Below are 23,669 nucleotides of genomic sequence, written 5' to 3'. Positions count from 1 at the left end.
GCTCCCTCCTATTCCCACATTGCTGTACAATGACACATAGGAACCACTGTGAAGGATGTGCTGCAGTAGCCCTCAGGGGCAGTCATGCTTATCGAGAATATCCAGGCCCTTTGTATTCTGTACAGGAACATCAAGTGCTTCAATGTTTTGCTTTTTTAAGTCTTATGATCAGTTTCTCCGTCTCTGCTATTTTTAGCATTCTTGTGTTAACACAACACCCATACAGCTGATTTGGTCCTGCAGTGACATTTGACTCTATTGTCAATGAGAATCCAGAAAGAAGGGGATTTTAGCCTTTTTAAATGTCAGACAATAAATAATGGTTGAGACTGTTATTTCACCACCTTGCTGCTGTTTTGTGTGGGAACTGTCATTTACACTTCAGTATTTCAGCAGCTTCTACAATATGTGACAATAATAATCCTATGTGAGCTTATCATTGTGTGCAGCAGAGCATTTAACACACTGAGTGTCCACCAGATGGCCAGAAACAAGGTCAGAGAGACCCACGTGGCCTTCAACAGGGCATGAAAAGAGACTAAGGCTAAAGCAGAGTTTCCAGAAATAATTACTCTACTGTCTAAGAGTGGAAACCACGGTTTGGTTCTTTCTATATTTAGCTCTATTGACTCTGCTTTGTTAAAGCCTTGGTGGGAGCCCTGAGGTCTATCCTCTCCCAAATGAGACAAACACACATGACTAATCAAGAAATCAGCTCAGATGTTATCATAGGAGACCAAAGTCAACTTTTTATATAGTGTAAATATCAGAATGGATAGTAGTGATCTTTCAATTCATTCACATTTGCAGCACAACACATTTTCATTCAGATAGTGGGACACTATTGTACTGTAGGAATGCATTTTTATTAATCATAGTTAAGTCTTCATACAAAGGTTGGTATATTATTAAAGACATTTATCAAAATGCATATTTTGACAGTTAAATTAATCTATCACTTGTACAATAAGGCTGTTACAGAGTTGCTGTAAATGCACAAAGATTATCACATGGCAGTGGCGTTCAGAATTTTTCCTGGGGAGGCATTAAGGACTGAATTATTGCAAGCAAGAAAATCATAGACAGAAAAATACAGACCTAAAGGTACCCTTTGGAGAAGGCCACAACACCAAAACTGCTGAAAAGCAGAGCACCAGTTCTGCAAGTGACATATAGACAAAGCGGATGGCACAATATCGTTACGAATCACTTTCATCCCATAGATAAAAACATTTGATAGAAACATCTTTTTTAAAAATAAGTATTTTAAAAGTGTTCTTCATGATACGAAGCAAACATAAGTAAGGCTTTAAAGTGAAGACTATCTTTATTCATACCATCTATTCTGGTTATTGTTAATCTGACCATAATAGACATTTTCTCCCAGAAAAATCACAACATCAGGACATCTTGGATTAAAACCCCCACCAACACAAACGTTAACTGAAGAAAAGAGCAAAAATTTAAGAGCAGCCTTGGGAGAGTGGTTTTATCATCTATGTGCACATTTGCATCAGTACCTGCAACACCTTAAAGAGAATATGTGCACATTTTCTTGACTAAGAAGTTTCTTGTGATGAGTGAATAGGCACAGCTCAAAGTGTTGTGCAACACTTACTGCTTACACTTAAGTTTTATGTATGCAGCATCAGAGAAAAAACTGAACAGTGTACCACTGGAAGTAAAATACTCATATTCAGGTGATATTCAGTTGCTTTTAAATGCAATATCATAGCCCAAACTTTGGGCTTGGTACCAAAGTTTTCATTACACAGCATTGAACTGCATCCAATGTCAAGAAACTGAACTGGAGCAGTTTAATTTGAGCTTAATTCACTGCCCGTCTTACAAGTGCCAGTGACCTTCCTAAAGCTTGGGAAACTAAACATGAGGGCAGGTTTTAATGACAGGTGCTCCCATGAAAATTAACTCAAAGTTATGGTTCTTTAAATCAGCTAAAGACAACGCTGTAAAAACATGTCATACTGTAAAATACCTGATTGGAAAACAGTGAGTTAAATGGAATGCAGATTGCCATTGACCAGTCAGAACTGTTGCAGCTGAGATAGGTTGGGAAATACTTTGAGTTATAAGTAGTTTCAAGTAATACCAGGCACTTCGGCCCAAATCAACAATACATCGTGGTAACAATTAAGTTGAAGCTCAGTGGAAACACTGAACCTCAAATTTGCAGGGATCTAAACTGTATGTTGGTAAAATATAGGTGGGATTGGTTTTTGAAGTTATTGTTATTCGCCTAAAGCTGACATACTTTTAAAGGACAGTAGGGAAACTTTGGTTGTTTGTATACATTTAAGGCAAACCACAGAGACACATAACAGTCACTGCCTACTGGAGAGACTGTAAACAGATTCATCTCTGATAATTGCAGCTGCTGTAAGAATATTTAGCAAACGATACTTGCTTTTGACCTTTAAAAACAGCATTATGTACCTGATGTCATCAGAACTCATGTGGCCATGCTTTTGTTAGAGGCCAAAGCTCAGACTGAACAGTGGCAGGTCAGTAGATTCTGTAAATACTAATAGGACAGACACACCATTTTTTTTTATGCAAATGGTTGCTTTTCAGAAAATCATGGTTGAATTGTGAACACGTGGTAATGATATGATCACAGTCGATCCTTCCCTCTTCCCAAAACACAAAGAATACAGCAAAATTAATAAGCAAAAATGGTATCCACTACAATATTGTGCAAGGCTTTTTGTCCTTAAATGGATTGTCTGACGCAGAAATGCCTACAAGGAGAGGGTCATTTCTGGCGTGTTCATTGCAGTAGTTCATAAGGTCTGCAGAGGCTTTGGATACCTGTGGAAAAAAATGGAGAACATGGGTTGAGAGGGAGGATTTCGTGCCTATGCTTTCTTTCTCATATTTACACAATCAGGAAATCTAATGGCAAACAAGGCCTATTTTTTTTGAGCAGTTTTTTTTATTAAATGTTCTAAGGCAAGACTTTTTCAAGTTAGAACCCCTCCCCCACCAGAACAGTATTCAAGCTGTGGTTTTCAAGTGCTTTAGCGAACAACTAACATTGCTAACACATGGCTGACAAGAATTCCTGATTGGTCAATTGTCTCATCCTAAAAAAAAACTTAACATAATGAAATCTTTTTCCATTACAAACATCAGGAGCATCAACCCTAGGGGTATGACTACTAATATGAAAATATAGTTTCTAGATGGATTCCACCCTTGTTTTTCTAAGACTGAAGATAGTGCTGTGCAGATTTAGAGCATCCATGATATTGACGGCTACTTTGCCCATGATGCGTTTTAAAATATCAAAAAATTCTAATGGACATGTTTAGCATAAGGCGACATAAAACGTTTTTTTTTTTTTCTTACATTTTATCTTTTGGTCAACTTTTAGATTTTTTAATGTCAATCTTTTTTTGAAGGATGGTGCTGTTCAGAATTATTAGGCTATTGAACTTTGAACATAACATATTCAATGTCTTCAGAAATACATAAGAAGTAATGGAACAATACAATGACTGAGGACCTATGGAAACTATCAGTGGGTCTACATGATGAGATTAACTTGATTATAGCTATAGTTGAGTTATGCTCCTTATCTGGGCAAGGGTAATTGTCCTTGGATATATGGCGGTGAATGAATCGAATCACTGGCACAAAGCATGCCATAGCCCAGTGCGATAGGTAGCGCTGTACCCATTTCAACTATCGTTAACAGACACACGTCCGGTTGACGTCTCCACCACCACCAACAACAACAACAGAACTAAGGCATTCAAGAAAGATGGCGAACGAAGAGCAACATGAATGTCCCTCTACATTTGTGATGAGCTGGTTATGGCACAAACGCCATGCACAACGGCGCATTCTCCATTGCGTTGTTTATTTCTTTCTGACGGCGGCGACAACAACAGCAATATCATCTCCTTCGACTTCCGGGTGACAATCGCGAGAAAAAATCTCGAGCATGCACAGCTCAATCCGATCCACGGTTGTCTACATTCGGTGGGCATTTGGATGGAGTTATCTCGGGGTCTTAATTCGATCGCAACTAACTCGATCCGGTTCGATTTCTTGTCAGATTAAGGTGTCTACATGAACTGAAAAACTCGATCTTATTGCAATTTAGCCATTACTCCAATCCGATGGCACGCATGTAACCGCACTGTATGACAGGCTGTAAATGATTCTCGAATCCATCTAGAAACATCTAGTTTCTGTCACATTTCCACTGCTTCAAAATTACATCTGTGACATCGACTGACACGCTTATCTCTTACATGCCTTGGTGATCCTTTGATTTCATCATTCCTTTGATATTTTCAAAGCTTCCAACAGCTCCACCGCATGAAAAAATCTTTACTATGCTTTTATTGCAGGTATTGTGTTCTTTAGTTGATGGCCTTCATTTTGAAACAATACACAACGTTTAAAAAAAGCCATTTTCTGCAGGTTTATAATGACCATAGAACATCACTCCAAAAAAAAAAAAAGACTTGCTTTTCTCTGAGAATAGGATCGTATTTTTATGTAGTACAAACCATGGTTTGTTGATTAAGTCATTTCACGTCGTTTTTTTTGTTGACATTGTATTAAAAAAATATTCAGACTTTAAGGAAAGGTTTATTTTGCATTTGCTCTAAAGATCCATCCATTTTCTATACCGTCAATCGGGTAGCGGGTGGGTCCCAGCAGTCATCGGGCGACAGGCAGGGTACACCCTGGACAGGTCGCAAGTCCATCACAGGGCCACATAGAGACAAACGAGACAAACAACCATGCACACTCACACTCACTCCTACGGACAATTTGGAGTCACCAATTAACCTGACATGCATGTTTTTGGATGGTGGGAGGAAGCCAGAGTACCTCGAGAGAACCCACGCATACACGGGGAGAACATGCAAACTCCACACAGAAAGGCCCCAGGCAGGGATTGAACCTGAAACCTTCTCGCTGTGAGGTGACGGTGCTAACCACCACACTACCGTGTAGCCCCTGCTCTAAACATATTTAAAAAAATGTAAACTTAAAATTCAGATGTGCTAACACCTACGAATTAATATTTTATGGCAGTTTATTGGTGATGAACATCAGCAACAATATTAAAAGTTTGGCACATTTATAATCTATGATGCAATATAACTGGAGAAAAAAAAAAAAAGAATTTTGCTGAAATGGATACAAAAACATGCCAATACAGGAGTGGGAGCACAATATGTAATACATACACATATAATAAGATGGACTGAGTTCAACTGCAAGCACATACAATGAAGACATGTAGTTGCACTGCACAGTTTATTGTTGCATCGTACCTTTATCCTCTCAATGCTTGTCTCTATTCTCAGCTGGTGCACTATCCGGCGGGCGTGGGCAATGTTATTGGAGCTGTGAAGCTTTGAAGACATCCTTTGCTACACAACACTGTAATGAAGAGCAATAGAGGGCAGCTTGAGTATGACTATTGTGAATGTGGTGATGGTGTCAAGTAAAGTTGTAAAGAGGCAAACGCAAAGTAAGAACGATACATATTTTTGTATATATATATATATATATATATATATATATATATATATACTTCCAGGTCAAGTCAGAAAACACTTCAGCTACAATTGTTTTAAGAGACAAACTCAGCTGTGACGATAACTGCTCAGCAGATCATTGAGCATCTATGGGGTGCCCAAACTTTTTTGACCCAAGATCTACTTTTCAAGTAGCCAACCTCCCAAGATCTACCACTCCAGTGTAAACATCGCAAATCCACACACATCGTTTCCAGCCTGCAGTAACTAACCTCACAACAGTTTTTCTTGTTCTCACACAACCACTAGACATCACATCACAAACCCTCCCTCTCTCAAAAACACACACATATCCGCGCTCTCTGCTCCTCACACACATGCACACACACACACACCAATCTTCCTGATGAGCAATCGCCATAACTGACCTTTATATGAACCAAACAAAAATAAGCCAGATACAAAACAGGTAGATCTCTGAGTTTGAAAAAAAAAAGGAAATCCCTTCCTACCCCAGTGGGAGACCTAGTACTGGTAGTAGGATGCTTGCGTCTTGTAGTCAGGAGTGTAGGAGCTGGTTGCAAGGCATGGACGGGCTGCAAGGTGGTCATCGGTCATTGTTGATCTGTACTTGGACTTGATGATTTTCATGTGCGAAAAAGCTGACTGCACAAATAAGTTGATCCAAAAACAGCTGTCAGGTTCAAGCACATCTTCTGAGATTGGTGTACTTCTCCTCCACCAATAGTTTTCAGAACACTACATGCTCTCCACGTTGAGCAATATGTTGATCTGGCTTTGATCTTGTTGTCATTTTGCAATGTCAGAATCTCATACTCAAGAGCAGAGCTTTCCAGGTTGAAAAGTGATTTGACTTTGGTGGCAATGTCATCAATACTTGCACCAAATGGATAACACATATAGCTGGCTACAGGCTCGATGGATGCAAAGTCAGTAAAACGCCTCTCAAACTCTGACGAGATGCTCTGAACATGCTCCTCATAACGTGCACTGTCAAGCTGTGTCACACCTTTACCTTGACATTGTAGTTCTGCTTGCATGTGAGGGAAGTTGCGCAAGTCGTCAAAAAGGCTATCCGCTGCCTCGAGAAAGGCTTCCTTCAACAATTTCGCCGTCTTTGAATGGCTTCTCGTGTTTAGCAAGGACGTGACTGTCGCGATAGGAAGTAATAGTTGCGACCTTACCCTGGCTCTTCGGTTTGGTGAAGATTGACTGCCTTGCTGCAAGCTGTGCTTTAAAATCCCGCATTTTTGTGGCGCGTAAAGGCGTTTCTGCAGGGAAATCCCTGTCGTAGCTCCCGTGTACCGTTTTAAAATGCCGATCAGATCAAACAAACAGGCTTTGAATGAGAATAAACAAAAAAATAATCATCCTCACATTATGGGTGAAAATTGTAGATCTTGGCTCTTTTCCAGTTAGCCATGTTAACATTTAGGCGTGCGTAACCGCTCTGATCGCTAGCTGATAGCTACTGTTGACAGCTGTCACCTTCCTGTCATGCACGTCACACACTACTGTAGGTTAAACGTGACCTACTTTTTTCCTTTCTTTTCAGTACTTTTTTTTGTGGACGTATCCAACAAACCATAACTACAACAAAACAAACATACACACGTCATTTATTTTAATTTTTTCCGACACCCCTCGCGGTCGATTTGGGATCAGTCCGCGGTCGACCAGTAGACCGCGATCGACTGGTTGGCCACTCCTTAGCTATGCTGCATGAAAAAAGTAAAAAAAGTCAATTAAACATAACAGCTATTATACCCGTACATGGTCTGGCCACATGTACTGACATTGAATGTGTTGTAAACCATGTTGTAAACCACAGCAATGAAATGTGTTAACTGTAAAACTATAATGGGTTGAGGTATGTTAGGCACTACGGATGATCTAGGTTTCAGTTTCAGCTCCTGCAAATCATTAACAGACTGGATGGGAAGAACAAGTCTGGACACATCACACAGTCCACATGGGAGCTCTGGCTCCAGTACCCCTGTTCTTTTTTTGTTTTTATTGCAATAAAAAAAAAAAACACGCAATGTTTCCGGGAAGATTTCTGCAAATTCCTTCTTGGGACGCACATTGCCCACGTTGCAGGGAACAGGAAACTTAGAGTTGTTTCTGAAAAGTTTATTGTGAAATACGGATGAGATTCTTCTGTGGGCTTAGTTTTTTTTCCAGACTTAATACAAGAGATGAACTTGCAGTTGGGGGGCTCTGAGACTCTGGAACAGCCCACCTGAAAACATCCCATTCACTGACCATCTTCTTTTAAGTGCTTGCAACATATTTTTTTAGCATACATTGGTTTTCAGTGTAGTTACTATCCATTGGCCTCTATTTATTTGTTGATACTAAGTTTCTTATTTTACCTGATTTTATTTAATTTTCAAACCAATTTAATTTTGTTGTTCATTGAGTAATTTTGTGCTGTTGTAGTTTTATAAATATATTTATAACTTTCACATTTTGGGGCACAAGGTAAATATGGCAAATGTTCCAAGAGAGACTTCTCTCAAGGAGTGCCTGAGTAGAGAGTATCATTTCCATATGAAGATAAATAATGAATCATAAGAACGCTGAAGTGTTATTAATAACATGTCCGTTAGATATGAAAAGGTTTTACAACACAATATAATATGAACATCCGAGGGAAACATTCTAAGCTTAGTCTTAAAGGCGAGGCCCCACACTTGAGGATGGGGGGGGGGGGGGGGGGGGGGGATCCTTTCGAGAATTTGTGATTCATTGTGAGTGACAGTGTTTATTTCTATAGTGTGGAGAAGTCTTATTCCAGCTGATTGCCACTCAGTACATTGGTTACTGGTTCAGTAATACAGAATTCTTTAAATTTTTTACTACATTTAAAGAAGAGGTTGAGGCTTTTTCCCCAGACATTGTGAAGTCAATTTGAACAAAGCCATAGACTTTTATGTTTTATTACTAAAGCTATTATTTCTCTGACAAGGTCAGTTGTTTTTATCAAGGAGCTCTAAGACTTTCTGTGCAGAATAGAAAACATTTTTCTGCTCTCAGGGAAAATGTAGGCATCCTGGTACTACCGAGCCAGTCAGATTGCATGATTCAGAAATTGTGCAATATGCAAACACAGTAAAGAAAGAGTAAATCAAGTACAACAACGAATGTGGAAATCTCATCAATTGAGAATAACTGAGCAGATGGTCTCTAGAAAGAGAAAGCACTTTAGATCCTGCTGAAATACTCTTGACGAAATATACAATAGGCACTCTTCTGTATCCAACCAAGGAACTCTTGACAAACAGATATGACCTTGTAAGACAGCTAGGAGGGGTAGTCAAGCTAGCATAACAGTTAGTACGCTAACCTGCTACAAACTGTTAAGATAATATCATAGACCACTCTGGTTGTGATTTTACTGATATTGCTAATATAAATAAAGAACAGAATTACATTTTGGAGGGATGTTTAAAGAATACATGTTTTTAGCTGGGATGTTGTCTGCTGTGCTGCTCTACAAACCCTTTTGTCCTTAAACTGAATCATGAACCACTGGCCAGACAGTCAGATGTTGTTTTTTTTTCCATTGGCTGTGGCTGTTGCTCCTAAATATTTTTGCTGCAACATTTTTCACAAAGTCTGCATGTATGGTGAGCAGCAGAGTTCTGAGAAGTCACAGACATGTGATAATGTGAGAGACAACTAAATACTGCATATGTTAGCAGACTAGAACCAATATATAAAGTTAAAGATAGACACTGATTCTAATCTAGTCTGTATTTACCAAATATCATCCAATCTTCTGTTCCATGAATCCAGTGTAAAGAGGTTGAGCACAGTCCTTACTCTGTAAATGCAAGAAACACAAAGCAGCCTAATGCGCTCATGAGAGATCACCAACAGTCAAGATTCTCAGGACAGCATTATGAATCCCAACACAAATTCCTTGGTATAAATTCGAAGGATTTCAAAATACTGCTTACGCTAATATTTTGCACGGGATAATTTAACCAAGAACAGAAACAACAGAGACATAGAGAGGAGATGCCTCACAAGAGTCGTTTTCAATCATGAATTTCGGGGATCTTCAAGAGAATGTGTAGACAATTTCAAGTTGCTGTTCACTAGGGCTGTAATCAACCAAATACATTCTTGGTCAACTGAAACCCTGAAATTTCAACTAAAAAGCTGACGGCTCTGACAGCGTTTTGCATCACGTGCATCAGCGCAATATAATAGCCCATGATTGTTGAAAATACACTGATATCAGCACAAGAAGACAGTTAAACACAAAAGACAATTCAGGGAAAATTATCTTTTTTAAACATCCCAGATCAAGACATGTAATAAAGTATGTGCATTACTGCATTACATTTGGATGATAGAGGAGGCTTAACATCCAGCATGGTTTGGGTGTATCTGAGGGATGCTGCTATTGCTGCGGGCGGGTGCGCCTGCATTTATAAAACGAATAAACGGTTATTAGGCTAAAATATTGAAATATGTATAATATGATATTAATAGCCTACAATATTGAAATATTACCATTTTTAGATGGTACACCATGTTTGTAGTCGAGCTGTGATATGCAAACTGTTGTTTGCAAATTTTACATTAGACTTTTTCCCCGCCATCTATTTTGGTAAAATTCTGCCACACTGCCGATGTCTTTGACATGGATGGTAGAGGAGGACTCACTGTAAATTAAACGCTAAAAATAAAAATAAATATTCAGCAAACCACCAGACGTTGCATAACATGGACGAAACAACCCTTCACTCTCCTGGTTGTGTTGGACTTGCTGTGTCTTTGTTTGCTCTGCATCAAAGTGTTTTTCCATTAAAGAGTTTTGTTGCTATAAAGACAACAGAAATGTAGTAATTACAGTTTGCTTATTTGGACAAATGGATCATTTAGAATCTAGTTTAATCTGAACACCCAAACCTCACTATCTTACCACTTCCTCACTGTGCAATGCTTGGTTTATGCACGCCATTCTCCCCCTGGTGTACAATGCTGCACACCAAAATTAACAAACTGCACATGGTCCTGTTGAAAAACAGGAAGAGCTGTAGGGATGAACTATTGTAAATGTTGATGTTAAAACATAAATTTAAAAAAAAAAAATCTTAAAAGTGGAATAGAGAAGTTGAAACTGTATAGTTGATTTGTGTGCGTTCTTCTAAAGCCTTCTTTAGCCAGTTGCCGTCTTGATGTCACAATTTGCTTGCACAGTGGCAGTGAACATGATCACTGCATAAAGCATAAAGGTTTTGTCTTTGGGCCAGGTAGCTCAATTAATGATGTTAGGGTATCTGAAGGAGAACCTTACTTAGCTGTTCAGTTTAAAATAAAGTCTACAGATTGAAAATGGGGTACTCCAACCAAAATTATATCAAAATGCAAGTTAATGAATTTTATTTGAAAAAGTGAGACTATCATGTGTACTGTATTTTAGAAGTCTCGTTTCAGATCACTGTTTTGTCAGTGTTCTTACTAAATTTGTGGACGGCTATTTAAAGATTTTATTACTTTTATTGAAGCTGCTGTGAATATGAACATATTCAAAATACAAAGAAAGAAATCAGTTGTGTAGGGCAGTGTAAAGGCAAGACTTCAATCCCACCAGCACTTAGTGATTTTAGTAGCCAAAGTACTCCTTAGTTAAACTGCACAGCCCCTGTGATGTGATACGCCAGTCCGACTGAAGCTCTATGGGAGGGCACTGGCAAGTAATCTTGAGTTTGGTGCATGAAGCACCACCATGTACACACAGGAAACTGGAAGAAAAAACCCCCCTCCAAGGATCAGAAGAAATACCACCCTCTCTTTACTGTACAATACATACACATATGGGCAGCCAGGACCACCTACTGCACAGCGGCCCCTCCGCTCTGCTGTACCTTACACACACACATGCGATTCATTAGCACCGTGTTCAAAGTGCCAAGAACAGGGAGCCATTATCAGTCAGTGCCATTAACACCCAGACACTCAGAGATGAAAACCCGAGTGTTAGTCTCAAACTATTTCTACACAGCGGCTCAGATTCAAAGAAAACTGGCAACTGACAAATACAAGGACATCCATTAAAAGCTGACAGAAGAGTCAGTCCTGTCGACTGTACAATATGTGTGGTCTTTTCAGTGACTATCTGACGCTTTTTAGACTGGAACAGCTTTTGTAATAAAGTAACACTGCTGGAAATAAACTGCTTTAGGGCTTAACTGTTGCCGGCTGCAATTTGGTCCTGACCAACATCAGGGGATGAGAGGTAGGGAGGATCACGTTTTTACACACACAAAGCCTTCCTTTTAGTTTCCTTCACAATGACAGGTATTTTCTAAAATGTCTTTAATGGTATTTAGAACACATGGTCTCTTAAGCTTACAGGAAAAAATATATAATAGACATGGAAGAGTATATAGTTTCTTTCTTATCAAGGAATTAATAAAGGTTCTGGTAGAACTTTTGGAGAGTAATGTTGCAATTATGCCTCTGTGAATGTGTACGTTGGATCCCGTCAGATTAAGGAGTTAAGGAGGAAATAAGAAGAACTGAAAGGGATGAAAAGTGTTCAGCAAGTCTGATCTAACTATTGCAAGACTACTACTACAAAAAAAGAATGACCTCCTTTCCAGAATAAAAGATACAAGCAAAGCAAATATATGCATGTGAGACCTTATGGTATATGCAGACCAGACAAACATGTTCCAGCTTGAAAGTCAACACCTAACCGGTACTTTGACAAACTTTGCTGGACTTAATAACAAGGATATAACATTGGGTCTAATATTTTATACGACTGTGGACGAATACAATAAACTAACCTCCCATTATAATTTAATCCATAATCCTTTTTAATCCTTCACATTTTAATCAAATCAAACCTACTTTTTTTTCAACCCCTTATTACATTTCTTTATAGTCGTTTTACTGAGGGTCTGTCATTCCTTCACTGGACTCGGACTGCCTTCACAGTGCATGCAATCCATGTCCCTGTAATTTTTTCAAATTTTTCAAACTCACTGTTTTTGGTCTTTATTGCATATCAATGCTTTTTTTAAGTTTCTTCTAAATCATAAAGAACATTTACCTCTGCCTCAAGTCTTTTTTTTTATTGGATTGTTCTCATTTTTGTGAGAAATTTACAACCTCAGTGACCCATTTATGAAAGCAATATTTACGTATGTAACCTCAGTCACTACCTCTTTATGCAGGCAGATCAAGTCTGCAAGTGTGTAGTTACTTTCTAAACATGCACAAATCTTTTTCTGATGCGTGTTTGAAAAAGTGCTTTCAGTAGTATTGAAGCACACTTGCTACAAATTCAATAAACTGCATATGAATTATTATGCATATAAACTTTACTGTCTTCTCTGCTGAAAAACACAGCTGTTGTAAAACAATGACATATCTGCTGCCTGGCATCTGACTTAATTAACCAACTGTTAAATAACTGAATTGTGGAAAGGCAGAAAGATGTCTGCACCTTTGAACAAAAGAGTTCAAAGACCTTGGCTCCAGCCACAAGCCAGAATACCACATCTCCCTTGTGTAACTACACACAGTTCTTTCAATCCTCTCACGCATCCTCCTCCTCCTGCAAGCAGGAGTTTTCTTCTGCATGCGAAGCTAAAAGTAGCCCTCTCACAGTCTCTGCTTCCAATCAGCACTTTTCCAGCTGATTGAAAAACTGTCTGCTGCACCAACAACATGATCCATAGCTACTGTGCTGTCCCTCCTGACTTACTATAAACACTGTGTTGTTCTCAAATCGTTACCATGCTTATCAAACTCAGCAATACTCAGTCATCAGTCCTGCTGCTGAGTAAAGTGGGTTTGTGTTTGTGAACCAGAGGGGTGACTATAAAGAGAAGCAGTGAAGCAGCGCAGGGATGCTATAGGCCTGAACTTCATTCTGTGAGAACCGACTAGTGGGTAACATCACTACTCTCCCACCGGAAAGAAGAGAGAAACTATTAGTTTTCTGCTTTGTTTGGCAGCAACAGCTGATACTGCAAATATTATGATGGTTTTGTGTGGTGGTACTAACAGAGATAATGGAGGTTGACAGACCCTTAAGATAAGGTACCACGAGTCACTTACACTACAAACTGTAGGAATTATCGATCATTCAAATAGAAACATGATTTGTTTTACATTTTGGAGGATTTACCAAGAACATCTTAATTCAATTCAGTTTTATTTATATAGCGCCAAGTGACAACAAATGTCATCTCTCGGCACTTATATAATATAGTTAAATTCAAGACAATTGGAATTCAATTCATTGTAATCACAATCCAATGAAATCAAATTAATTAATTTTAAAAGAATCCAATTCATTCATATAGAGCCAATTCTAAAACAATATCCTAGCTAAGGAAACCAACAGATTGCACCGAAACCTGTCTTCAGTCCAATCTCCCGTTCTGAGCATGTCACTCCATGTTTGGGAGTGGAAAGGAACGACTCCCTTTTAACAGGAAGAAACCTCTGGCAGAACCAGACTCAGGAAGGGTGGCCATCCGCCTCGACCAGCTGAGGTTTGAGAAGACAGAAAAGAGGGGGAAAAAAACACCATAACACCATTCAAAGGATACCTGTTGGAACAGGGAAACACAAGTTAATAACCACAATAATGTCACATGTACATAAAATCATTTGAGAATTTAAACAAGGGGAAAAAGAGACCAAAGTGAGGAAAGGTTGACAGATGAGGTCCCCCAGCAGTCTAAGCCTATAGCAGCTTAACTATGGGATATTTCAGGATCACCTGAGCCAACCCAAACTATAAGCTTTATCAAAAAGGAAAGTTTTAAGCCTAATCTTAAAAGTGGAAAAGGTGTCTGCTTCCCGGACATTTACTGGCAGCTTATTCCACAAGAGAGGGGCCTGATAACTGAAGGCTCTGCCTCCAATTCTACTTTTAAAAACTCTAGGAACCACCTGTAAACCTGCAGTTTGGGAGCGAAGTGCTCTGTTAGGAAAATATCTTACAATGAGATCTTTAAGACATGATGGAGCTCAGTCATTAAGAGCTTTATATGTGAGGAGAAGAATCTTAAATTCTATTCTGAGTTTAACAGGGAGCCAATGAAGATAAGCTAAAAGTGGAGAAACATCATCTCTCCTGTTAGTTTTCATCAGAACTCTGGCTGGAGCATTTTGGATCAGCTGGAGGCTTTTCAGAGAATATGTGGGACAGCCCAATAATAAAAAATTACAGTAGTCCAATCTTGAAGTAACAAATGCATGGACTAGTTTCTCTGCATCACCCTGAGACAGGATGTTCCTGATTTTGGCAATATTATGAAGGTGAAAGAAGGCAGTCCTAGAAACCTGTTATATCTGTGTGTCAAATGATAAATTCTGGTAAAAAAGAACTCAAAGGTTCCTCACTGTAGAACTAGAAGCCAAGGAAATACCATCTAGAGTAACTATATAACTAGACAATTTCTCCCTGAAGCGCTCAGGTCCAAAGATAATGACTTCAGTTTTGTCTGAATTTAGAAGCCTACAGTTCTGAGTCATCCAGGTCTTTATGTCTTTAAGACATGCTTGTAGTGTGAACAACCTATTGGTTTAATCTGGTTTCATAGATGAGTACAGCTGAGGATCATCAGCATAGCAATGGAAATTTAGGCCATGCTGTCTAATAATGTTACCTAATGGAAGCATGTATAAAGTAAAAAGAATCGGTCCAAGCACAGAACCCTGAGGAACTCCATGACTTACTCTGGTGTGTGAGAAAGATTCTTCATTTACAAGAACAAACTGGAATCTATCAGATAAATATGACTTAAACCAGCCTAATGCAGTTCCTTTAATACCAATAACATGTTCAAGTCCCTGTAACAGAATGCTGTGATCGACTGTATCAAATGCAGCACTGAGATCCAACAGGACAAGCACAGATACAAGTCCACTATCAGAGGCTAAGAGGAGATCATTGGTAATGTTTCACCAGTGCTGTTTCTGTGCTATGATGCACTCTGAATCCTGACTGAAACTCTTCAAACAGATTATTTCTATGTAAATGATCACAAAGTTGAGCTGCAACTATTTTTTCAAGAACTTTAGACAAAAAAGGGAGATTGGATATAGGTCGATAATTAGCTAAAACCTCTGAATCAAGAGTAGTTTTTTTAAAGTCGATGTTTAATTACAACAACCATAAAACTCTGTGGTATATATCCTGTCAACAAAGACAGATTGATCAAATCCAGTATGGAAGTGTCAATTAAGGGGAAAACCTCCTTGAACACTGGTTGGGATTAGGTCTAAAATACAAGTTGGTAGCTTTGAAGAGACTATTGCTGTTGTTAGCTCATAGAGATCAACTGGGCAGAAGCCGTCTAAATACAAATCAAGTTCTAAAGCTACTTCTAAAGCTGCTGCACTTGATGTTACATTAGTGATGATAGTGGGGAGGATTCCATTAATCTTCTCTCTGATAGAAACAATTTTATTGATAAAGAATCTCATGAAATCATCACTGTTGAGAGTTAAAGTAATACATGGCTCAACAGAGGTCGGACTCTTTGTCAGCCTGGCTACAGTGCTGAAAATAAACCTGGGATTATTCTTATTCTCTTCTATCAATGATTGATAATAAGCAGTTCTAGCTTTACGAAGGGCTTTCTTATACATTATTAAATCTTTCCAGACTAATTGAGACTCTTCTAAATTAGAGGAACGCCACTGTCTCTCCAGCTTTCTTGTAGTCTGCTTTAAAGCACGCAGCTGTGAATTATACCAAGGAGCCAACCTCTTCTGACTGATTACCTTCCTTTTCAGAGGGGCAACATTGTCCAGTGTTGTACGTATTGAAACAATTGTGCTGTCAACAAGAGAGTTAAGTATTGCTGGAGTGAAGTTTAGGTAGCTGTCCTCTGTCATATCTACACATGGCAGTGAAGAAAAGGATGATGAAATTAACTATTTAAAACTAGTTACAGCATTCTCTGATAGACACCTTCTATATGTAAAATTCTTCTCAGAAGCCGTATAGTCAAGTAACGTAAATTCAAAAGTTATCAAAAAATGGTCAGACAAGACAGGGTTATGAGGGAACACTATTAACTGTTCACTCTCAATGCCATAAGGATAAGGGTATGATTAAGGCAGTGAGTAGGTCTGTGAACACTTTGAGAAAATCCAATAGAATCTAATATAGAATTTAAGTTAATATTTAGGCTGTCATTTTCAACATTTACATGAGTATTAAAGTCACCCACTATTATTAATTTATATGTACTCAGCACTAACTGTGATAAAAACTCTGAGAATTCTGACAGAAACTCAGAATAAGGGCCAGGTGGTACATACACAACAACAAGTAGAAGAGGTCTTTGTGATTTCCACTTTGGGTGGGAAAAACTGATAATCAGAGATTCAAAGGAGCTAAAACTAATCTTGGGTCTAGGACTGATTAGTAACCCTGATCTGAAGATAGCTGCCAATCCTCCTCCTCTGCCTGTGGTTCGAGGAATGTGAACATTTAAATAGTCAGAAGGAGTTGATTCATTAATGCTAACATGATCCTCCTGTTGCAGCCAGGTTTCTGTAAGACAAAATATATCAATATGATTATCACAAATCAAGTCATTCACTAACAGAGACTTCGAAAGCAATTCAGCAAACCACATTTTGTTCAGTTAAAGTTTTTGTTTTAATTTATTTTTTGCACAAGAGGATTTTCTCCTTTTGTTTGTGTTTTTTGATTGTGTGTGTGTGTGTGTGTGTGTGTGTGTGGGGGGTGGGGGGTGGGGGGGGGGGGTAGCATCAGGTGGGAAGCCGCAGAGGAGTGTGTAAGACTACATTTGTGCATCCTGGTCTCAACCCTGGGTTGTCATGTTTTTGGATGACTAATAAATTTGTCCATATTTCTAGAAATGAGGGCCGCTCCTTCCAAAGTGGGATGGATGCCGTCTCTCCTCATCAGACCAAGTTTTCTCCAGAAAGATAGCCAATTATCTATATAGCCCACTTTGTTTGCTGGACACCATCTAGACAACCAACGATTGAAGGAGGACATGCGACTAAACATGTCATTACTGATCAGATTAGTGGAATAATTATTGATATAGAAGATGTTACAGCACCTAGTTTGCAGTAGGAATAGTAAAGATAATATATATCAGCTGCACACATACAGTCCACAGAAATGGAAAGCTTTAAAGACATGTCTGACAAGGCGCGGGGCTGCAGTGCCACCCCAGAGTTGAAGTTATGGCCACTGAGATAAGCGACCTTGACAGGGACCCACCCAGCCAACTGGCTGCACACTCAGTAAAATGGAATACTAAGAAACTTGGTGCTCTTTATGACTGTGTAAAGAATACATGATTGCAGTGAGCTGACGGTTATCCATTATTCCTTTGTAAGCACATATTTTCATGAAAAAAAAAGTACAGTTAAAAGGTTGATGGAAAGATGGTTGAAAAGCATGTGTGTTGTTACAAATAACTGTACAACCATGAAGGACACATGCATTGGTTCTCAGAATCTGGCAAACTGCACAATTGTGTAAGTTCTATGGCATTAAGGAAAAAAACATAACAAAGCAATTCAGCATACTGTACAAACCTGCACAACAGTTACATAGTGTCCAGACAGAAGGCTAGATTGAACTAATTTCTCCAGGATTTCTAAATCCTAAATTCATGCGCAATTATTATGCTCATTCCTGTCCAAATAAACTCTGAATGATTCCTTGTGTAAAGTGCAGATGAAATGATAGACAAGCTTCCCTGCAGGAATCACAAGTCAGTCTATATAATGACCTTGTTTCAAAAACACTAGAGGGCACAAAACTGTCAGAAAAATGTTTTAGATCAGCCGAGTACTGACTTGAGATATTGAAAGTCTGTCCATAAATATGGACAGTTATTTTGCACTGTGTGAACATGACTGACTGCATGTGCAGCAACTGATACAATGCAACCTGTCAGGTGCTGTAACTGCCCAACATAATAACAGTGATAACTCTGCAGGAAAAGTAACACTGTGGTATGTAGGACACATTATTAAAACAAGAAACCTCTTGTTAGGTTCCACTAAAAACAAACAAACAAACAAATAAACAAACAAACAAACAAACAAAACCCAGTAAAATGCAATTCAGGGAAGAAATAGATTTTTCATTCCCCCCCCCCCCCCCCCTCGATGACTAAACATGTATTTGCAGAGAAATATTTAGCTTTTGTTTTTTTCTTTTTCTTTTTTTAAAATAATAAATTAGGTGGTTTTGACTCACAAACTGCGGAGTATGCCCTTTTAACACAGCAGTGTCAGCCACGCTGTTTGCCCATTGTTGAGATTGCAAATTATTAGTTTGTGTAATCCTAACTGTGGGTGCAGTGCGGTTTAAATATTCGGAGGAATACAGAGTAAGTGTAAGCAAGTGAAGGTTTAATGGATGCCTACAATCACTATGCAAGCGTGTATGTGAGTGTGCGTGCATGAACAGAAAGAAAAAATTAAACAATCTTATGATGGTTCTACTTAGCTATAGTAAAGAAATACCTGACGTACATTTCTGCTAGAAAATAAAACCCTATACCGTACATTCTGTCATATCTTTTATTCTAACAGTGCAGCTAATAGCACTATGCAAAAAGGCATGGCATAGATTGAATAATAAGCATCCAATGACATAAGTGGCAACTTTTTTGTTACAAACAAAATCTAAAAAAAAACACAGACAGAAAAAAGACAGATTACAACATCATGTACAAGAAAACTGATGCAACTGTCAACTAAACTCTTTGCATTCCTTCCACAGGAGAGGCCGGAGGTATTGCGCTATTTATGTTAAAGACTTTGTTGATGCTCAACAAGTATTCAGACACAACTCCTGGCTTTAGACACAGGGTGTCATGCATCTAGGGGCAACGCATAAACTGATGCAGAGAGCTTCCAGCGCCTCAGTGATATTATTAGTAACAAGAGCATACTCTAAAAATAGCCCACAGGTCTGTGTTGTTACTGGCTGCGGTGGACTTGGCTTCTGCTAAAAACTACTCCAACTGAAGCTAAGTATGACCACTCGGAATGCCAGCTGGCTATCATCCAGATTAGCAAGGTCTCTGCAGTTTCCACGGTGGAGCCTATGAGCCTTTGGTTCTCCAGTAATGGGCCAAAACAAACAAAGGCCTATGTCAGATAGTGTTGTTCAGACGTCATTGCAGACGCACAGAGGGTGACATGTAGGAGACATGGGCGACCCAGGCGAGAGAGGCTACTAGGCAGAGTCTCTCTGTCGTGCCATCGGAAAACAAACAACATTGTTGTCCAAAACCTGCACAAGCCAAGTAGAGTTTGCTGGAAATGGACGCAGAAAAGGAATAAATGGCAGGGCAGAGAGCTGTGTGCTTGCGACAGACTGACAGAGAGATAAGAGTTGAGTGTGTTATGAAGGGGGAGTTCAGCTGGAGAAAGTAAGCTGTGCAGCTGTGTGTATGTTGCCAAAAATCTACTGCTGGCGATAGGAACGCTGTAAAACTTAAAGCTATTGTGAGAGGCTTGCCTTTTGCCCCAGCCCCTCTCTCATCTGAAAGCTACTATTCATGACGAAGGCAAAGAGATACAATACAATGGATCTCCATTTCTGGGCCAACAGTGCCCTGCCTATATGGAACAATAAACAAACACATTCAGTCTTACCAAAGGTCTAGAGTGTTGCTAGTTGGTTTCAGCAGATATGGAAGGGGTATGAAAAGCCGCATGCTTGGAGGGAATCATCGATAATGGCTTGGACGTCACAAAGCTCATTAGAGAACTTACAGGTCGTAAAGAAGTTTGCTCTTCATGTAAAGAGGAAACGGCATTAGTCAGAGGCTGACATAAATGGGGATGGAGTGTGTGTGTTTATGTATATAGGACATTACAAAGAAAGAGTTTGAGAGTCACAAGATGTCCAAAGTCCTTTTTAGTGAGTGGATTTCTCTTATATTATTCAGTAGGGATGCAAAGATATATTTGCCTAACATCAGTATGAGTCAATACTTAGTTTGTTGCCAACAACTGGTCTAGCTTAAAACAATCAGTATCAGAAATGTGCTATTGATGAATTATTGTCATCATAATTGGTGTCGGGATTGTCATAGATTTAGTACCTACCATTCTCTTTATTTCTAAGGGTAATATTCGATTCAGGGTCTTTATTTATAAGGGTATTATCCTAATCAGGCTTGTGAGAGGAGGTACCTATTCCAGCAGTGGACACAAAGTATGTGAAGTCCTGAACAGGTTGTGAGACCATCACAGGACTAGAAAAATAATGTAGATCAAATGATAGTACTAAGAACAATGAATTGAACTGACGAGTTAAAAAGTCTCCATTCTCAGATGCATCTCAAGGTAGATGTGAATGATTCAGCTTCATTGCAGTGACATAACATAATGTATAACAGCCTTCAGAAAATTCGATAATGTTGGACAATTACACCATTGCGTTTTGTTTAACTGCTGTAAAATACCAAATAAGAAGTAGAAGAAGCAGAAGAACCACAAGAAGAAGAAGCAGCTCTGTCATGTAGCTCCAAAATTATGTAGGTTACTGTGATATAGTAGAAGAAGCAGCTGTGTGTGAGCATCTGGGCTCATTAAGGATATAGATTTACCAGAGCACACAAACTTCATAAAACGCACACAGTATGTAGAATGTGTGTCACAAAAATACAAGTACTGAGCATTACAACTAATATATTTTTACCCAGACCTATCTGCAACCCAAAAAAAAAACGGAGCCAGCTCAACTAATCAACCAAGAAAAAGCAAGGTGCTACCCTCCAACTAAGAGTCAACCCTGTTTACTTACAGACTGTGCTCACAGTTCTAAAGAAGTCTGAATTTCATCCTTTGCTATGGTATTACAAATTGTCACACATTTGTGATTACAACCTCTATCAGCCATAAGTGCAAATGCAGACCAACTGAAACAGAAAAAAAGGGAAACAGAGCAACTGCATCCACAAAAGGAATTAGTCACTGTTTTGCCATCACCTCCTTATATCTATATTACAAATTATGAACAAGAAATCATGTGGTATTTACCTAAAGCACTGACAGCATTTAGTTCAGAATCCAGTTATCCACATTATCTGCAAGTATGAAGGGACATTTCTGAACAAACAGGAGCAGGAATGCCATGCATGTGGATAACCCACAGATTACTACACGTGATCAATCGTTTCATGAGAAAAAGAAAGCCAACCAAACGTGTGCACAGACATACACAATTAAAAAATTCGAAACAATAAGTCAGTAGGAGTGTTTGCAGATGCATGTGAGAAGTGCTGATGCTCAACTCTGTGAGAAAAAGACAACAGTCACTCTGACAAATGCAAAGTTATGATATAAAGTTCAGTGTTACTGATGTATTGCCTAATCCTAAGTGATTAACACTACCAGATTATGACTACATTTTCACAATAAATTCTGTAGTGATTTGCTGTTGTATCAAAGTCTAGGTAACTGTTATTATGAGCGCTTTATCACAAAGCTGAGGCCTCGTTTATAGCTGAGCAGGAAGAGAGTCGAGGTCAAAGAGCAAAGAGCCGAGAGCAGAAAGAAGAAATTAATCAGCACAGAGCACAACACACATTTGCATGTGTCCATTTTGCAAGGGGATTGAGTGACAGTCAATCAAGGGCAACATGACTGCTCCTCCCCTCCAACCAACAATTTCAAAGACTTGTCTGGTGCTGGAAGGAGCTCACACTGCAGGTCACACTGGGGCCACTTACTCTGCAACCCACCCCAAATTCCCCCAATATGATCTTTGTCTCTTCGTCCTCTTACTTCCTCTCTTCATGCTCTATACATTTCTCAGCACAAGTAGGTCACAAGGTCCACACGGCTCATTCATGCAAGTACATAATGTTTATTTTACGCTGATTGTAGACACTTCACTTTGGTTAAAATCAATTTAGTGTCCCTTTAAGACAGTAACCAGATGATTGTGTAAAATTCTGTTTCAATACATAGGTGTACACAGAGAAGTGACTGGGTTTTGTTCCATCTGGAAAGAGTGAATTGCAAATTCCTACAACTGATTTTTCCAGAAAATATTCAATAGATTCAGATAACCATCTCTTATAAAAAGTGCATGGAGCAGGAACACTGCCTCTGACACAGTTCAGAAAGGTAACAAAGGAAACCACTGCATGCAAAGCATCCCTGGACAAAATGTGAGGCCTTGTTCCACAAATAATGAAGGAGCAACAAAATAAATCATAGCAAACAAAGCCACGGAGCGTAAGTGAACACATTTGGATTTGAATAAAGTATGAATGAGGCACCTAGTTTGAGCAAATAAAGAGACAATGAGACTGTGTACAAGAATACAGGCTATGATTGTGCTTCTCTCTGACACCCGTTTCTGTTCCCAATACTAAAACAAAAACTGTTCACCGGACAACAAAAAAGGAGAGCAGTTTCTTCTTTCGAACACAGTTTGCACACTTGTAGATGTTTAGCCCTTCTGCTACAGGTGCTGCACTCTTTTTTCAGTCCAAACGTGGCCTCAGTGATGATGAACACATTGGTCTTTGTTTGTGATATCAGCAAACGTCCCCATACTCTCATGAAGAATGAAAATAAATGAAAGAATCCATCAAAGTGACACTGTTTCTCCAGACCACAAGCACACACCCAGGCGGCTGAATTTACATGGTGATTCCACTACAAGCATTATGAATGATTTATTTGTCTTGTGAGCTGGACTACAAGCCTGTGCTGCATCTAAAACCTTTCCCCTAGTTGGTTAAAAGCCAAAGAGTCATAATCTCAGTCACGACATGTACATATTCAGCATTTGTTAACATAGTGTAGCTCAAAGGTCGTCATATTCTTCCCTATTCTTCCATAACTGCCTGACAGGATGCTGCTTTATGCTAGCTGGAATTATATCCCCTCTGACAGGATATGCCCATATTAGGGCTGCTGTCTTATGAAATGCTTGTAAGAGGAAACAGCATAAAGACACGAACTTAAGGCCTTACAAAAGGTATGCCTTCCTGTAAGTGGTAGCATTTAAAAGTATTTCATCCAGACAAACTGGAAAGAAGTACTGCTTTTACTTGTTCTACAAACTCAAACATACAGGAAACTGTTACCTTTTTTCCCCCA

General features: G+C 39.1%; 1 protein-coding gene across 3 annotated transcripts in view; it reads right to left on the bottom strand.

The window, feature by feature from the left end:
- Positions 1-723: 723 nt before the first annotated feature.
- gng12a (guanine nucleotide binding protein (G protein), gamma 12a) overlaps positions 724-23,669 on the bottom strand; it is a 42,688-nt gene continuing 19,742 nt past the window's right edge. For 2 of the 3 annotated variants that reach the window (XM_072363962.1, XM_072363960.1), the window contains exons 2-3: positions 5,319-5,427; positions 724-2,829 (exon numbers count right to left, since the gene is read on the bottom strand). In XM_072363962.1, the coding sequence (XP_072220063.1) occupies positions 2,704-2,829; positions 5,319-5,411 (219 nt within the window). In that variant the 5' untranslated portion in view covers positions 5,412-5,427 and the 3' untranslated portion in view covers positions 724-2,703. Of the gene's footprint in view, positions 2,830-5,318; positions 5,428-21,357; positions 21,388-23,669 lie in introns of those variants that run through there. The other variant, XM_072363961.1, reaches the window with a different exon arrangement.

This window comes from Leuresthes tenuis, unplaced genomic scaffold (genome assembly GCF_036924035.1).
Source record: "Leuresthes tenuis unplaced genomic scaffold, fLeuTen1.0.hap1 SCAF_14, whole genome shotgun sequence".
NCBI classification, from domain to species: domain Eukaryota; kingdom Metazoa; phylum Chordata; class Actinopteri; order Atheriniformes; family Atherinopsidae; genus Leuresthes; species Leuresthes tenuis.
This window is presented reverse-complemented; position numbering and strand designations above follow the sequence as displayed.